The following is a 17363-nucleotide window of genomic DNA, read 5'->3' on the forward strand; positions in this document are numbered from 1 at the left end:
TAAAAAAAAGAAAATGGAACATGGCTTAAACATGGCAAGAAATGACACGACCTCTACTTCTATTTGGCCTCTAAATGATTAATTTAAATGGATGAGGTAACAATAGATTAAAATATTTGCTTATTTATTTGCTTATTTATTATTATTATAAATGGACAAAGTGGTATTCAGAATTCCTTATTATTATTATTAAACAGACTTGTTTTATTTTCTGTAAGTATAAAAGCATAGAGTAGTTTCATATAACACGTACAGGGTCATGGCAACAAATTCAAAAGGAAATTACATCCAGCTTTTCAGCTTTACATGCAAATGAAAAATTGTTTATTGGGAAGGAACCTGTTCATGAAAAAGCCCCTTCAGATTGCCCCTGTCTCAGAAATGGCACTGTAAAGAATCCACTCAGAGAGGAAATTATCTGAAAATAGCCAGCAGAGAGTGCCCTTACGCCAATATACATGCACGGCTCTCGTCTAAAACACCGCTGTGAATAGTTGTAGGGTGGTTGATGTACCAACCTCAAATCCTTATTCTGTGCCACACATAAACCATACTGTCTATTCAAAATGGTTTACAGGAAGTGGCAGATGTCAGTGACTGAAATACACAGTCTAAAGTGACATACGGTGGTGAGAGAGAGATGTGAGTAGAAACACAGTTAACCCCAAAATTACCTTTGAAAATAAAACATGGACTAACAGTGCAATCCATGAACTTTATTGTATTGTTATTGCAAATTGTATTTGGACTGAGACAAATTTATTTGGGTCAAAGAAAAGACTGTTTGCAATGTCATAAGAGTGCTGTATGTACATTACTTTCAAAGCAGCCAGAGGAAGGAACAGAGTATCAATAAATGGTATGACACTACCATCTGCTGGCCATGACTTGGTACATGCAGTTTCAGCAAAATCTACATATTACCCCATCTTTAAAGTTATTTGTGTATGTGACATCTACCTATTTATCATGAACTTTGATTGTTGTATATATTTAGAATATATAAGATATTAATGTGATCTGCCTGACAGATTAGTCCTCTCTGTATGGAGTGTGTATCTTCCATTATCAAAGTCCAATGCCATTTTATTTATTTACTACCAAATGATATCATAAGTCGCCTCAGCACATCTTTGAGTATTTGATATCTATAAGTGTTTTGGGTTGGCCTGTTGTCTTTAAACTGGTGTGTAATGGTTGTGATAAGTTGTCCTGAACTCTCAATTTATTATCAACACAACATATCAGTAAGTTACAAAAGCAATCACTGAATTTAAATCAGTTTATGTGGATGGCATAATGAAAAAACAAAAAAACAAAAAATGGCCTAGAACAAACAAAGTGAAGCATTTTACTGGGTTTTGGTGCAGGTTTTAATTAAAACTCAGGGAAAAAAACCCACTAAAAACATTGATAAAGAACACATAATTGCATTATATTTGATTCTATCCTCTATTATTTACTAACAGTAGAACACCACTACTTTTTCTAATTCAATTCAGTTATTAATAAAAGACAAATGTAAAAAGAATTCTACACTCTACAAAAAAAACTATCGAGCCATAAGATATTTCTTTGTGTTCTTCTCAGGCCTCAAAAGAATAATGAAACATTTGGGGGCAAAAATGCAAAGCAGTAAACCATAGCTAGAGGCAAGTATTGCAAAAACTTCCACAGCAACAACATACTTCCCCGGAGAGCTAATGTAGGCAGGCACAAAGGACACCCAAACAGCGCAGAAAATCAGCATGCTGAAGGTGATGAGTTTGGCCTCATTGAAGTTGTCTGGAAGTTTACGAGCAAGAAATGCCAAGAGGAGGCAGGTACAGGCCAGCAGGCCAATGTAGCCTAGGACAAGGGAGAAGCCTACGACAGACTCCATGGTGCACTCCAAGGTGACCTTTGACCCTTGAAAACCAAAATCACTTTGAGGCCTAGGGGGACTGAGAGAGAGCCATATAACGCAGATGATAACCTGTATGGAGAACAAACAAACCTCAAAGTTATTATTATTTAAAAAAAATATTATTATAATCAAGCATGGGATTTCCAATGAAATTTTACTGTAAAAATCATGCCCAAAAGTAATATTTAAATGTTCTTACTCCACTGTTGTTGCCAACATTTTTTAATTTACCTCATTTGTACATTAATGTACTTTATTTGTAGATGAGACAGCTAATAAAAAAGATTGTGATCTACTATAGAGAAAGGACACTATTGGCAAACATTCTCATTATGTCATCAATACAGGAATATGTGCACCTGTATACAGGTAAAGAAGCAGACACTTCCTCTCTGTTGGCCTGGGCCAAACCACTTCATTAAAGTTTCAGCACCAGGCCGAGCTGAGCGGAAAACAGCCAGAACCACAATGGTTTTTACCAGGAGGCAAGAAACACAAAGCACAAAGCTGATCCCAAATGCAGCCTGCTGGAACCGGCAGGACCAGACCGACGGGTGGCCAATGAACACAAGCGAGCACAGGAAGCAGAGCTTGAGTGACAGAAGAAGGAGGAAGCTCAGCTCTGAATTGTTGGCTCGTACCTGGATATGAGAAAAAATAAATAAATATGAAACAATGAATCAATACTTTAAACTCTATTTCACATTTTGTCAAAGACCTCACCATAGGTGTTTGACGGTAGAATAGAAACACGACAAAGACAGCGGTTGTCACACTGACACCAGACACAGCTGCTGTCGTGAGAGTAATGCCCAAAGTTTCATTAAAGGAAAGAAAGTCCAGCTGGCGAGGGATGCAGGCAATTCTTTCAGCATTAGACCAGAACTCAGACGGACACTGCTCACACTGAAGTGAATCTGGTAAAGAAGTGAGGAAAAGCAGATTGAAAATAGGAAAATAAAAAGTGCAGATGAACTTAAAGTAGACAAGGGTCAGGGTAAACACTACCCCAGAACTCTGCTTACATTTCCTTACCAGTTTTATTGCTAATCTTCCCTTCAGCACATGGGATACAGTCAAAACAGCAGACAGGTTCCCCTTTCCTATCTCCCATCCGTGTACCTGGGCGACAGCTTTTACTGCACACTGAATCAGGCACCTAAATAAAAACCCCAAGACACATGGCATAATCTTATAAAAAATGACAAGAACACTACTTTCTGCAGCAAATTAATCAGTAACCTTAAGGCAGTTTGTTAATCTGACTACCTGATTTGATCCTGTGCTCCACTGAATAGCTGACTCATTAAGGTGGAGGTCAAAACCATCTACATGACCGACCACAACAAGTTTTAGCGTCCCCTTGGGTGTGTTCTGCCAGTTCACAAGGTCATACTTTGCTCGGGGGTCACCTCCTTGGAAATAAAACACTTCTCCTTGTGGTGTTGTGAGATTCACTGTGTTTAAGTGTCGCAATAGCTGAAAGCACAGTATTGAGAATATAAAAAGCATTTATGAAAGTGCTTTATAGTATTCAACTTATTGAAATCTTAAAGTCCAGCACTTGTGTTTAATAGCTCACACAGTGATAATTATGATCACCTCTACAGTTCTGATGTGTTTTGGAGAGGAACAAGAAGAGATGTTGTTTTGAGGAGGGATTTTTCCACTGGGGCAGGAGAGTAGGCTGTGAAGGGCGTGGGCTGCAGCATAAACAGCAAGGTAGACATTATACACTACTCTTAGCTGGGTGATGTCGCTAAAGAAATGCTGCACTTCATTTATGGACTCTGTCCCACTGCAGGGTGGTATAGAAGCTTTTTTCACATGGGATGAGGTAGAAGTATTGTGTGAGGCATTCACAATACTGCATCTAAACTCCTTTTCCGAAAATTCTCTCAGAAATTCATCATCAGGATGATGAGATGGGCTCAACTTTTTTAGATAATTTTCAAATCCAGGTATTGTTGAACTCCGAATGGCAACACCAAGAACCCCACTTGCCACCTTAGAGATTGTAATATCTTGAAGAAGATCGTCACTGGTACTCCAGGCCTCACTGGCCAGAAACTGTCTGCCAGTCACCTAAGGAAATTTGCAATAAAACCAGCAGTGCTTTTATTTTTCAGAACACAAGTTTGTGTTTACTGATGAACTCCTATGCTACTAGTGTCAATATATTTTACTCACATTTCTCTTGGCAAGTTCCACAAATATTTTCTGTACATCTGTATACCAGCAAAAGATCAGAATCACAGTTGCAGTTGAAGACTGGATCGTAAGCGCCACCCGTCTGGCATCACTCACAATAGTTTCTCTGTGAACAGTCTCAATGAATTCTAAACACACCCTTTTCCCCTTAATCTCTTCCTGAAATACCTGAAATATGGAGGTATAAACATCCACTATGTTATCTTTTATTATATAAGATGGACACAAAGATTTATTCAGCAATTTACAGCATAATAGGAAAACATGCACCTGTATTGCCTTTTGACCATAATCATTGTTCGCAAGCACAGCTCCAATCCAAGTCCAGTTGAGGCGTATGGCCAGTTGTGCCATGGTCCGAGCTTGGTAGATATCACTGGGGATTGTTCTGAAGAAGTTAGGAAAGTTCGACCTGTCACTAAGACAGGGGCAGCTAGCCAAATAGCTGATCTGTGAGCCACACAAATATCAGTTTTTTACAACTTACAAAATATATTAGCTCTTTAAAGATGACTATACAATATTATCATCAGTCATTGTTCCCATTATAAAAACTTACAACTGGTACAGAGAGAGGCCCTAGGATCCTAGACAGTATCACTCCTGTTGTAGATGCGTGACCTCCAATGAGTAAAGGAACAGGCTGAACGCCTGATGATTGGATAAATAAATAAATAAATAAAAGCAGCATCTTTACACAGTCATAGGATCATATTATTTGTTGTTTGACATGAACTTTTCAAATTTTAACTTCATGACATTTGAAATCAAACCTGCTGTCTCTCCGGGTTGTTCATAAGCTTCAGAATAAAGTGTAGAGGCTGTTAAATTGCAGCTGTGTCTGTCTCCTCCAACCAGTGAGAGAGCACTTTGCAGAGCCCAGGGGTATCGGCCGCAGCTATCAAGTATATGATAACCTAGTTTTATTCCTGGTAGCAGAGCACTGTTTTGATTTATTTCCTCCACGGCAAATGCCATAGCATACATATATTTTAGTGCTTGTAAATCTAAACTGAGACCACAGGAGGAAAAAAAATCATAGTGAATTAAACAACCTGTGAAAGGCAAGGTTACAGGATATGATTTCATAATATGAAATGATACATATTGCAGCAAACAGACAAACATGTTTTGAGTAAGTTTTACCCGCTACAAGGTTCATAATGTGGCAGTCTGGTGTAGTCCTGTTCTACAGCTGAAGGTATGTAATGCAAACTAAAGAGTCCACCGATAATCACATCTCCGTCCTGAAAGACACCCCTGTTGCTTGGCGCACCCAACTGGGAGCACACCGTCACCTGCACCCCCTGCAGTCCCACTGGTTTACCCATTATGCTGACAAGCAGCAGGGAGAGGGCTGAGGAGAGCCACTTAGTGGGATGCAAGGGGAGCCAAAATGTGGAAGCAGCCATTCTGGATATGTCACACATGAATGTCAGAAAATTCATGAATCGTAATTACAGTAAATCTAGTAAATGTAAAACACAATTCACCCCAAAACAGCTTCATCAAACCTGTAAAATAAGTCAAATACACTTTTACTAAATAAAACATTTAATTAAATCCTATAGAGCTTCATATGAGTTCTTCAAGAAGAAAGGGCATTTTAAACAAAAACATGATTTCACCTGGTTACAAAGTCCACACTATCTCGACCAACACATATCTGCCTCCCTCTCTGCACATGTCAGGTGTTGATGTGGGTATTTATAACAGGTGGGAAGCATTTTGAAAGGAAGTAAAACTGATGACTCAAGCAGCAGATAAAATAAAATGACTCCTCTCCAGAGTAATAGTGGAAAAACACTTGAATGCTAACAAGAAATTAGCATGCATGCAGTTGGCAGTGGTGTGTGTGTGTATGAGAGTACAGTATGGTTCCTGTAACATGTATCCTGTACCCCCGGGAGGTCATTAGTATTTTATATAAAATTAGGTAATTGTGAAGTGTTGGTGCAGTGAATGAGCACAACAAATGCTTACATTAATTCAATAGATTAAAAAAAATAGAAATAAGGCGCTCTGACTGCACAAATTCCCAGAGCAGTTGGACTACACAGGCACTTGTGGAAGCCCAATTTTTTCAAGATTGCTACTATTACTACAATTACTATTAAAATACTATTCCCCTGCTATTTGCAGGCTCAAAACAATATTTTAGAAATGCTCTATCATTTTTGCTTACAGGAATAGAAATGTATTTAGTGTACAAGACTTGTTCTACATCACATCTGATCTAATTAATTTTATCTTTTTTATCTGCAGTATCAGATGGCTCAAAAATAGTAGTGTTTGCAGAACACAAAATACTATAACAACAACAACAACAACAACAACAACAACAACAACAATAATAATAATAATAATAATAATAATAATAATAATAATAATAATAATAATAATAATAATAATAATAATAATAATAATAATAATAAAGATCTTTTAAATACAAGGAATAAACATCTGCAAATTCTTGTGAAAGCCTTATTTCTCCGAAAGATTTCCAGTCATTTCTGGAATTCCAGTGCTACACCTTAACTTGTTTAATTGTTTTTTAAATATGTGTTCTAAAATTCTTGACATTACATTTATATAGATGATTCAAACTCAAGTGAAATTACGGTAAAGTGTAAAATAAGATGGGTGAATATTTTTTTTATATAATCTGTGGTCATTGTAGCGCAGGAGTTAATCCAAAAAATAACTAGAAAACTATTTATCCTCCTTTGGATCGAGTTCCCAGCTGCCCTTCAAATCTTTCTTCCGGTGATTTTTCTAATTGAGTCTTGATTCTTCTTACTTTTTCTTTACTGTTTGATGTTTGTAGCTGGCAAAACCAGCTACTGACCAGAATTCTGTAGACTATGTACATATACACTCACCAGCCACTTTGTTAGGTATGGCTGTTCAACTACTTGCTAATAAAAATATCCAACTAGCCAATCACATACATTTAAGGCGGTCTGCTGAAGTTCAAAAAGTGATATAAGAAACTTGCCATGGTTGTTAGCATTGGACAGGATGGTGTGTGTATTTCAGAAACTGCTGATCTGCACACAATCATCTGTAGGGTTTACAAAGAATGATCTGAAAAAGAGAAACTATCCAGCAAGCAGCAGTTCCTTTGGGAAAAATTTAATTACAAAATGTAAATAATGTTGTTCTGATGACTCGATTTAAGCTGCAGGAATAACAACTTGGCATAAATGACATGAAAGCATGGCTTCATTGTGCCTTCTGTCAGGTGTTCAGGCTGCTGCTGGTGGTTTAATGGTGTGGAGAATATTGTCCTAGCACACCTTTGGTCCCTTAGCACCAACTAAGCATCATTTAAACGCCACAGTTTACCTTTTATTGCTAACCATGTCCATCCTTTTATAACAGTGTATCCATCCTCTGGGGCTGTCCAACTTGGTGCTAGCAAGCTGTACCTAAAAAGTAGATTGTGTGTATTATGCTGACATAAGAAAAATAACAACATCTCATAGCCTTTCTAAAACCCATTAAATTAGCTTTATAATTAAGGCAATTTTCACTGTCTCTTGCTTTTAGGTGGCTTGGAACTTTAATATTTCATTTGGAAAGCAAAGTTTACAGCCACTGTTATAGATGTTGTGATGTTTGGTATTGTGTGGATGAACTAAGGCGACTGAGATACTGAGCATTAGGGTAGAAAAGTCTTGGCTCAAATCTTATCTTAATGAGCCTAAAGTTGAATAAATAAAAAAAACAAACATTCAAACTATCTAGCTGTATGCCTCTTTTCTCTCATATTTCCCTGGACGTTTGTACTGTGGGAGTTGTGTATCCAGAGCAACAGGTGTATCATTTGTCAGCTGTATTACACTTTCTATTACACTATTACATTTCATGAGCAATTACATCCCGTTACGTTACGGGGAAAGAAGAGGCTGTTTATGTCTTGCAATGAATCGATTTTGAGCTTCAGCCGCATTCTTGATTGATTATCTTGTACTACACAGAAAAAAACATGTCATTTTCTGAAACCAAATATCTCATAATTTTATTGCATTGATAAGAAAATGCTCATAGTTCTTCAGTGAGCAGCCATACAAAGAAAAAAGATGGTGCAACACTGAAACAAAAAAGAAAACCAAAACTGCAGTCTTACTACGCTCCTCTCCTCTGCTTGGCCCAGTGTAGTTGTCACTCTTCCTTTTCAGTCCATCACGTATACAAAATAAAAATGAAAAGAACTAAAAGATCATTTTTGCAGTCTGTATCAAAGCAATTATAAAAATAAAAACCTTTAAACTCAATTTTTTCTTAATTTGCAATCACATTTTCAAATTCTACAAATCAAAAAGAGCAACAAGTCCAAGCAAAGAAGTCTATGTACTGTATTGCACCCAATACAAACCAGCCTATGCCCTCTGTTGTATCCAATACAACTGTTTGTTCTGTGCAAATAAGGTTGGTCAATGCAACACCTATTGTATAAACTGATGCATAGTCATGCTTGACATGTTCACAAGTAACATGCACAAACATAAATGTACAGTTAGAACTGATTCTCAACTAAAACTCATCTGAGATGAAAAATCATGTCAGGAATATTTACACACAACACAAATAAAGAAATACCACTGGAAAGAGAAGGAAGACTTACATTTGATATGAAGATGAAATCCATCAATTCAAACTAGCTGTTTGATACTACTACACATTCAAATGATACAAAGAAAGACATTCCCTCTCTGCTTAACAGCCAATACTTCTTTTTTTTGCTTCATAGTCAGTGTACATATTTTGGACAGTACATCACAGGGACAAAGATAACAAGTATCTGTACAATCAGTCTAGGAAGCCATTTGGAGGGACTCAAAGTTCCCAAGTACATTTACACATTAAGCAGAATACAGACAATATATAGCCGACAAGAAACACCATTCACTATTGAAATAGTGGACATTTCATACAGGCAATTCATGCTGTCAGATCCAACCATGGATTATATGAGATGCTTCACTTTTGTCTTTTCTAAAAACAGCCCAGAATAAACATTTATTCAACTTGGGGTTAGCAAACATGAGAACAAGCAAGTGCTTATTTCATTGATCCCCAGACTTTTGGTATAACTGAAGTTAATCAAGAATCACTGGCAGATGCTTAATTCCATGTAAAGTTATCAGAATTAGAGTCTGAGCAGAAAGTAGACCTCGGGCTCAGACACTGAGTGGCTTGTGTTTGCAGGTGGAAGAGAGTCATCAGTATAGTATCGATCTCCATAATGGTCACCATTTCCGTAACGTAATGATGTGCAAGCTCCTTCGGGAAGTCCCCTGTCTTCCAGCTGACCAAGATAACCTGCTATGTAAGAACCAGTAGAGTGTCTGTTCGGATTCTGTGAGGCTGGTTTATTCCTTAATACCACCCCACCAATGCCACCAGTGCTGTTGATGACCACCCCTGAGCGAGGTTTTAGAGCTTCTTGCTGTCTTTCGCGAGCCCGGCTATTGATGTGACGTACACGGCTTTGACTACGGGAGGATAGGCGACGTGTTAGGGGTGGAGGGGAATCATCTATATCCCTGGACACAACAGGAGCTAAACTTGGTGCCTGTGGCTGTGACAGTGGGGATTTTGCTTGCAACTGAGGAGACTGGGGCCTATCAATGTCACTGTCATCCCCCTCCAAACTGACCAGCTTACGTAGCTGTTCGGTAAGAGGATCACAAGACTGTGACTGGAAAGTTACTCCCTCTATGGTGCCCGACTTCTTTTGCTTCCTCATATGGGGCGTGATGAAACTGCGACTAATAATGTGGTATTTGCTCTGAAAGTTGCATGATATGTCTTCAGAGGTTAAGTCTCCCAGGGATTTGGATTTGCATGGGCTGGGGGCTGTGGAGTCTATAGTATCAGAGTGAGAAAGAGGCTTTAAACTAGACTGTCGTGTAGTTCTGGTTTCAGCCTGTGGCTGGTGCCTATAATTAATCTGAGAAACCTCGTGGTTCCATGACTGCTGTTGGTCAAATGATTGTGTTTGACTTTGGTTGTGTAGCTGGCTGTTCTGTGGCGCCTTAGAGGACATAATGCAGTCATAGTCCAGATGGTTGTATACTGCTTCACAGTCTGAAGAGGGGGGATAAAGGCCTCTGTCTCTACAGCTGTTTACAGATGTAGCAGATTGATCATGGAGGCTTTCTGAAGAGGAAATACCATTTTGGTAACATCCTGCTTGCTCCCTCTCCAGCTGTTCATACCCCAGCTTGTCTTGATGAGCCACGTTTAGGATACGATTCCCACTGTAGCTCCTCTGCTGGTAGGAAGTGCTGAAGTCTCTGGTGTGGTTAAGGGCCTCGGAATTTCTCTGAGGTATGGGGTAGCTGTTTTGACGCAGTGGACTGGGTTTAGAGGGTCTAGAGTTTAAAAGTCTATAGTGGAGGGAAGTCTGGGAGCTGTCATGATGTTCATCGTGACTGAACTGCTGAGAAGAAGGTTGATTCATGAGGGAATGATGCTGTGAAAATGCAACGTGAGAGGAACGTGATGAGTACTGCTGTTGGGAATCATAATATGAAGAAGGCTGTTTTTGTAGGAAGCAGCTGGGAGTGGACTCATGGTTTTCATATATAGCCTGGCGTTTGATAGGACTCATAAACCCAAACTCATAATGTCTTGGGGAAGTCAGCATCGTCTCCAGTGGATCCTCATCTACATTTAACTCCACTTCTGTAAAAACCTTTCCAGATGAATCGCGGGGAATGTGGTGTGTGTGTAAACTGTGACCGTTTACAGAAGAGCCTATGTACCTTTTAGAAGTATTTTGTTCTGTTTCACTCATTGGTCCTGGGGGATCAGTCACCTCTTCATACACCCTCTCCTCTATCTCATCATCTATTTTTCTTTCCACACAATCCAAGCCTATATTATGACTGTTCCCCAGTCCCTGAACCACCTTTGCTGGAGATGACCCCAAACTGCTTGAGGGTGTGCTCTTTAAAGTGTCTGCCTGAACATGGACTGTCTGTTTCTTTAGGTTGTACACTGATACTGGCGACAAAACCGCCTCATCTAGAATCGTATAGACCTCCTCGAGCTCAGTGGTTTCTGGGCTGGAGATGAGGGCTGGTGCACGTTGGGTAGTTTTGTGAGGTGAACAGATTTCCTGATTTACATTATTTGCTTTTTGAACTGCCTTCTGGGGACGTGTGGGATTTTTCTTGTAGGGGGAATCTGCGCTGGTTTTCAGAGGAGATCTGAACTCTTCTAGTGCTTTAGGGGTAGTAGGCCTCAAGTTTGAATGATGGGACGGGATCATATCATGAGATGTGAAACTGTTTTGGTCAATAGTGCTTTCAAACTGACCAATAAGAGCTGAAACAGAGCCACATGTGTCTTCCTCATTGCTTAAGGATACAGCATCAATAATTCTGGAAATTGTGCTGTCATGCATAGAGCTGGGGCTCTTTAAATCACAGTACCCGTTGACAGGGGAAAGAGGGGCCACAGATGAGGGGACAGGGGAGGAGGATGAAGACACTGAAGGTGCAACTGTGAATGTTGTGCTGCTTAATGATGTTTCTGGTTTATCCAGTTGCATCTGGCTATTCATTGCAGGCAGTACAAGAGAGTTTTTCTCTGTTCTTGTGGAGATGATCTTGGATTTGTTGACTTCTGGCTGGTAATTCGCATAGTCTTCTTCCTTCCTCACTTCTCCAACACCAACAACCAGATAAGAAGTCTCTGACTGGTGAAATTCATTGTGTCTGTATGTTTTAGAGGGAGAAGGGGCATTTGATTCTGTGGCAAGTGATGATTCGATGAGTAGGTCAACAGATGAAGACCTGGGCCTGTCAAAAAGGCAGGATCCTGTGGACACAGATAAATGAAATACGGGATTAATAAAGAGATGCTTATATACAATAACTGATTTTGAATACCAAGCAGACCAACACTGACAACAAATAACAATCCAGCCAATACAAGGCAACAGCAAAACACAGACAAATGGATCACCAAGTACAACTGTGAAAGGAGAAGATGGTGGAGGTTTTAAATAAAGAAAGAATCCATGTTTGCAAAGATCAGATCAGGACGGAGATGGTCAAATGGGATAACATGGCACAGTAATATATTTCTCAGACCACTTTCCAACAAAATACACTGGGTGGACGCAATACTGGTATGTTTTTGAACGATGCAACCTTCAGACAATAGGTATTTTAGATTACCTGTAGGCATATCCTAGTCAGTTCTCTACTATAAGGAAACACACAAATGAAGATGGGACAGAAAAGGCACGTTAAGGTATTATGAAGAATAGGCTTTAGTCTGTCAGTTCACATGGTTACTGTACATGAGTTTTGTAGCATGAAGTAAAGCAAGGGAGAGAAATCAGAAAATATTTTACATTTATTAATCTGCAAAGCAAATCAAGGCAACTCCATGTAACATTCACAAAAATATAACAGTTTAAAAATATGCTGTAGTTTAAAAACAAGGTATTAAAAAATTAAATGTTTCACATTTTGACTCTGTTGTTATTGCCACAGATTGCTGTGGCCTGATATGTGTTAGTATCCGATATTAGATCATGAATCTTACAAATATATTTAATTCAGTTAAATTTTAATTAAATAGTGCCAAGTCACAAAAACAGTCTTTTCAAGGCTCTTGATATGATGGTATTTAAACTAGAATGGTTCGATTTTCTCAGTAATTTATATAATTTCTGTATTTATTTCCATCTTTGACTGCAGGATGAATGAAAACTACCCACCAATAATAGTGTCTGCACCCATGTCATGCTGTTCTTTGTCTGGGGAGCAGATGGAAAGCTGCCCTTGCAGAAGTCTGTCTAAGGGCATGGAGATCGGCCTGTGAATAAGTGGGGCTCGAGGCTGGAGACGTTTCTCCATCCCTCCTTCCTTCCCAGACACACCCTCTCCTCCTGCAGCAGCTGCACCTGTGCCATTCTTTTGGTCTGATATTGAAGCCACTGACTCTGACAGCATCATCTTTGTCTTCTTCCGTCCCTTTGCCGGGGCACTTGCCGTGCGTCGTAGGAGGTGATCACTGATGGAGCGTTTTCGAGGACCACTGGAATTTGTGTCAACGGAGGACTTGGAAGAACGGTTAAAGAAACCTCGGATACCTCGTAGCTGATTACTCTGAGGACAAGAGCCAAACAAGAAGAAAAATGTATAAGTAATGCCTGATCAACCAGTGTGTCAATCTAAAATAATCTAAATTCATTATAACATTTCAGTTTGAAGTTAAAATGTTGATGTGGAATTTTATATAAACGATGAGAGGTTTGGCATGTACTGGATATGACCAGTTAACAACTACCTGCTTTCATGAACATTGTCTATAGATGGCACCCTTACTCCTTAGTCACCACAGCAAACAAAATGCAAAAAGCTGTTGTTTGGTTGTGAACACATGCTTACATTAAAAATAATTACATGTACTCTCATAATAAGACAACAACAGGTAAAAAAAAAAAAAATCTGAATGAAAGCTTAATTTGTAAGTAAACTGCATGACTCAGTCAATTGAAATGTCACACACAAAAAGTCACTGAAGATAAGCCAGACTGCACATTTGCATCATGCATTGCTTTTTCATGCAGCAGCACACAGACCCTAGTAAATGGGTATACCTTATTAGATCCTAGAAAGTGCATTATGGTAAAGCTGGGGTTCAGCACTAGAGGGCTCCACTAGAAAGACAAAGTATTGAGCATAGCTTAAATGGACTGGTGTGTTGAGAAAAAAGCAATTTTCTGTTTACCTGTTAAAAAAAAAGTGTCACTTGATGAAAAAGGCTAACAAAGGGATTCCCCAGGCATTTAGGGCACTTACCTTCCCATAGACATCATGCACTGACATGTGCACAAAAATGGAAGCTTCAGTTAGCCCTTCCAAGTAAACATGTCTGTAACCTGTGGTTAGAGATGAAGAGAGAAAGCATGTGAGCTAAACAGTGTGTTTAACACAGATAACAGATGTTATCAAATGATGCAGGGTGATCTTCAGGATTTCAAAAGAAATTCAAATGGATCCAAACTTAGAAAAGAAAAGGAAAGAAAAGGAAAAAGAAAAAAGAAAAGAAAAGAGTAAAAAGATAACCTGACAAATAACTTTTTTTCACTATATAGTTACATGGTAAATGGTAAATGGACTGGTTCTTATATAGCGCTTTTCTACTCTTTCTGAGCACTCAAAGCACTGTACACAACTTGTACATTCACCCATTCACACCCATTCACACAAGCACATTTCTCTAAGTGCTTTCTAAGAAGCATTCACACGCACATTCATACTCCGATGGATGCATCGGAGAGCAATTTGGGGTTAGTATCTTGCCCAAGGATATTTGGCATGCAGACTGGGGAAGCCAGGGATCGAACCACCAACCTTCCGATCAGTAGATGACCTGCTCTACCACCTGAGCTACAGCCACATAAAATCATGGTTTGCCTAATACAACCAGGAGATGATATATCCCTTAGCAATAGCACCATCTAATCCACAAAGGGAAAATTATCCTAGTACTGTATTGATTCTAGCCATGAGTAACAACCTTGTCCCCTCTTATGTTTATGTCATTCATGCACAGTAAGTACAATATGTAAAACAAAGTCTTCACAAACCAGGCATCAGGCTGGTGAAAGCAACAGTCCGTTGACCAATAAAGTCCCTTCCAATTGGGTCATGGTCCCAGACAAGGAAACGCACCAATGCCACCTCAGCCATGTGAAGTGTAAAGGTCAGAGTCTCCTCCCATACTGGGTTAAAACCTGAAGAAAGAACACACATATATATATATATACATATATATACATACATATATATATATATATATGTACAGTAAGCTTAATTTTATTATTATTATCCATTTCATTAGTATGCCGTTGAAGCACACACCCACACACCGCATGACTTCCGTCGAGAAAAGGTAGGATCTCACACTGATCATATAATACTGTTGAGCTCCCGGGCTTCATAACCTTTCCCAGAGGAGGCATTCTCCCTGCCCCTGCAGAGTGCTCTCATCTGTGGAGTCACGTTTGGGTTGACACCCGAAGATCACGCCTTTTTGCTTCCATTGTTTCTGTAATTAATTAATCTGATTTTTTATCCGGGCTGTGCTTCACAGCCCAGAGTAAAATGCAACATCTGTGGCATTGTTTCATTGGTTTGCTCTGTTTTTAACAACAATGCCATTACCAGAATATGACAGAGGTGAAAAGACCTGTGACTTTATCTGCTTTTTTTGCATGCCATACTTGCATTTTGTTCTATAGTATGAACACTGTAAAACACAAAATATATGCAAACAAAACTCACACATACACAAATATTCCACATTCATCCTTTTTACACAAAAGCATGTGAAACAGTTATGAGAAAATATTATATTACATAATTTATACTCGTTGTATATAGTTCGGGTTAGGTCAGTGTAGAAATGTGCAATTTTTGGTCTGTGTGTGTGTCTAACCATTGTCATCAACAACTCGGGTCTGTTCCTTGCAGCAGTCAACTGGCAAACCGATTATTTCCACTTCAACAAAAGGATCAATAATCTGATGGAGGAGAAAAAGCAATGAAATGAATTGTATTTCATTTTATGACCCTGGCTATATTAAGAAAGAGAGCAACTGGAAGATCTCTAAACAGTCAAATAATTGTCCAAATGTGTGCAATAGCATGTAAGAACAAGAGAGAGACAGAGAGGGAGAGAAGAGATGACAGATGGAGAATGTGGAAACAGGGCATGTGTTTTGGTATGTTTTTACCTCTCCACGGTCCCCCAGCATGGAATCTGGCGGTTTGGGCAACTGCTGTCCGCTAATGATCTTGAGAATGAGCTGCTTCTTCGGATAAGCTGGAAGGGGATCATCACTGAATGGGTTGAAGGTGCCTAGAGGGAATAACAGACAGCAGCACACCAACTTTGATTAATTCCAGCAGTAAATACAAAAAAAAAAAATATATATATATATATATCTGTGACTTGCTTTCATGCTGCACACATTTAGTAAACTGTAACGAAATTGTACAGACTAGAACTGCAAACTAGATCTGAAGCAAGCCTGCTAAAAAATTCATCAGTGCCTCTCTCGTGTCATGCAGCTAACTCCCAGTTGGATAGATAATTATAAAGCAAACAACGCTGTACTGTAAAATGAAATCTCTCTAATGAACTGAGGTGGGTGAAGAGAAGGATATCTCAAACTTACAGCATGTTAAAAACACAGCAGAGTTCCCAAACATTATGCTGAATTATGTAACATGATCAGAAAGTTCTTCCTCTGATTGCTCTAGCAAAACATGCACTGAAACTATAATTTTAGTTAATATCTCTTACAGTTAAATTCTTATTATGCTTTCTTCAACAAACACTGAGTTAACATGTTCCAGCATGTTTCCATTCCAACTATAATGTACAATGTAATGTATAATGTACTATAATCCTGGGACTTGGAGAAACAAGAAAAACAAATAGGTACTGATTTAATTATCAGTTAATGCTATTCACAAATAATCTTTTATAAACGCTGACCTATTTGTGAGTTTGCAGTGAGTTTGTTGCTGTACCTTTACACATTGGAGGAGGCTTGAGGACATATCCAATACCTCCATTCACCATGAACTTGGCTCTGTTCAGCTGCATCATCCTCCCCTCTGTCTGATAGTTGAGTGCAACTAAAAGAAATAATAATAATAATAGTTATTATTATTATCATTATTAATTTAATAAACATATGATGTTAATGGATTTTCCTCTTTAGCATTTTTTTATTATTATTTAATCCTCCAGTGGGTTCTTAGTTAGTTAGTTAGTTAGTTAGTTGGTTAGTTTATTCTTGATCATTATCTGTAATATGAATTCTTGGTTTCAGTGGGGATTAATTTTGTGTAGGCTTTTATTATGTTTGGCTTTCCCTTCTGTGTCACTGTCACTGTTTTTTTAATTTATTATTTCGGTAGCCTGTGTCTTGTGTGCCTAGTATTTAGTTTTACATTCCCTCTCTTGCTATCATGGATATGTTTCAGTCACCCTCCTGTGTCCACTTCGCTTGATTACCTCATGTGTGTATTAAAAAGCCTCAGTTTGCCTTATGTCTGTTTGTCCTGTTTATCTGCCTGAGTAGTTTCCCTGGTTGGATTTTGGGATTCTGTTTTCATTTGCCATTTGCTCTGTTGGCTTCCCTTAATGAATGTTGCCTTTTGCTCATTAACCCGGTCTGCAAGTCTGCATTTTTAAG

At 38.8% G+C, this 17363-nt stretch overlaps 2 protein-coding genes across 8 annotated transcripts in view; both read right to left on the reverse strand.

Moving 5' to 3' along the window:
• Nucleotides 1-1552: 1552 nt before the first annotated feature.
• On the reverse strand, nucleotides 1553-5529 carry LOC102782762 (extracellular calcium-sensing receptor-like). Its single transcript, XM_087851668.1, has 11 exons — nucleotides 5264-5529; nucleotides 4877-5129; nucleotides 4677-4760; nucleotides 4388-4567; nucleotides 4097-4285; nucleotides 3509-3991; nucleotides 3176-3385; nucleotides 2942-3065; nucleotides 2630-2823; nucleotides 2266-2547; nucleotides 1553-1975 (listed from the first exon to the last, which is right to left on the reverse strand). Exons 1-11 carry the CDS (start codon nucleotides 5527-5529, stop codon nucleotides 1553-1555), a joined length of 2688 nt encoding a protein of 895 aa, XP_087707794.1.
• A 2607-nt stretch (nucleotides 5530-8136) lies between these two features.
• Nucleotides 8137-17363, reverse strand: part of plch1 (phospholipase C, eta 1) — a 67441-nt gene continuing 58214 nt past the window's right edge. For 5 of the 7 annotated variants that reach the window (XM_087851031.1, XM_087851028.1, XM_087851029.1 and 2 more), the window contains 8 exons: nucleotides 16693-16800; nucleotides 15891-16015; nucleotides 15593-15677; nucleotides 14742-14888; nucleotides 13951-14030; nucleotides 13749-13808; nucleotides 12864-13254; nucleotides 8137-11953 (listed from right to left, as the gene is read on the reverse strand). In XM_087851031.1, coding sequence (XP_087707157.1) covers nucleotides 9273-11953; nucleotides 12864-13254; nucleotides 13749-13808; nucleotides 13951-14030; nucleotides 14742-14888; nucleotides 15593-15677; nucleotides 15891-16015; nucleotides 16693-16800 — 3677 coding nt within the window. In that variant the 3' untranslated portion in view covers nucleotides 8137-9272. The remainder of the gene's footprint in view (nucleotides 11954-12863; nucleotides 13255-13748; nucleotides 13809-13950; nucleotides 14031-14741; nucleotides 14889-15592; nucleotides 15678-15890; nucleotides 16016-16692; nucleotides 16801-17363) is intronic. The other 2 variants (XM_087851027.1, XM_035912404.2) reach the window with 1 other exon arrangement.

The sequence above is a fragment of the Neolamprologus brichardi genome, chromosome 14, assembly GCF_056152115.1.
Source record: "Neolamprologus brichardi isolate AB-2024 chromosome 14, ASM5615211v1, whole genome shotgun sequence".
Classification (NCBI taxonomy): Eukaryota; Metazoa; Chordata; class Actinopteri; order Cichliformes; family Cichlidae; genus Neolamprologus; species Neolamprologus brichardi.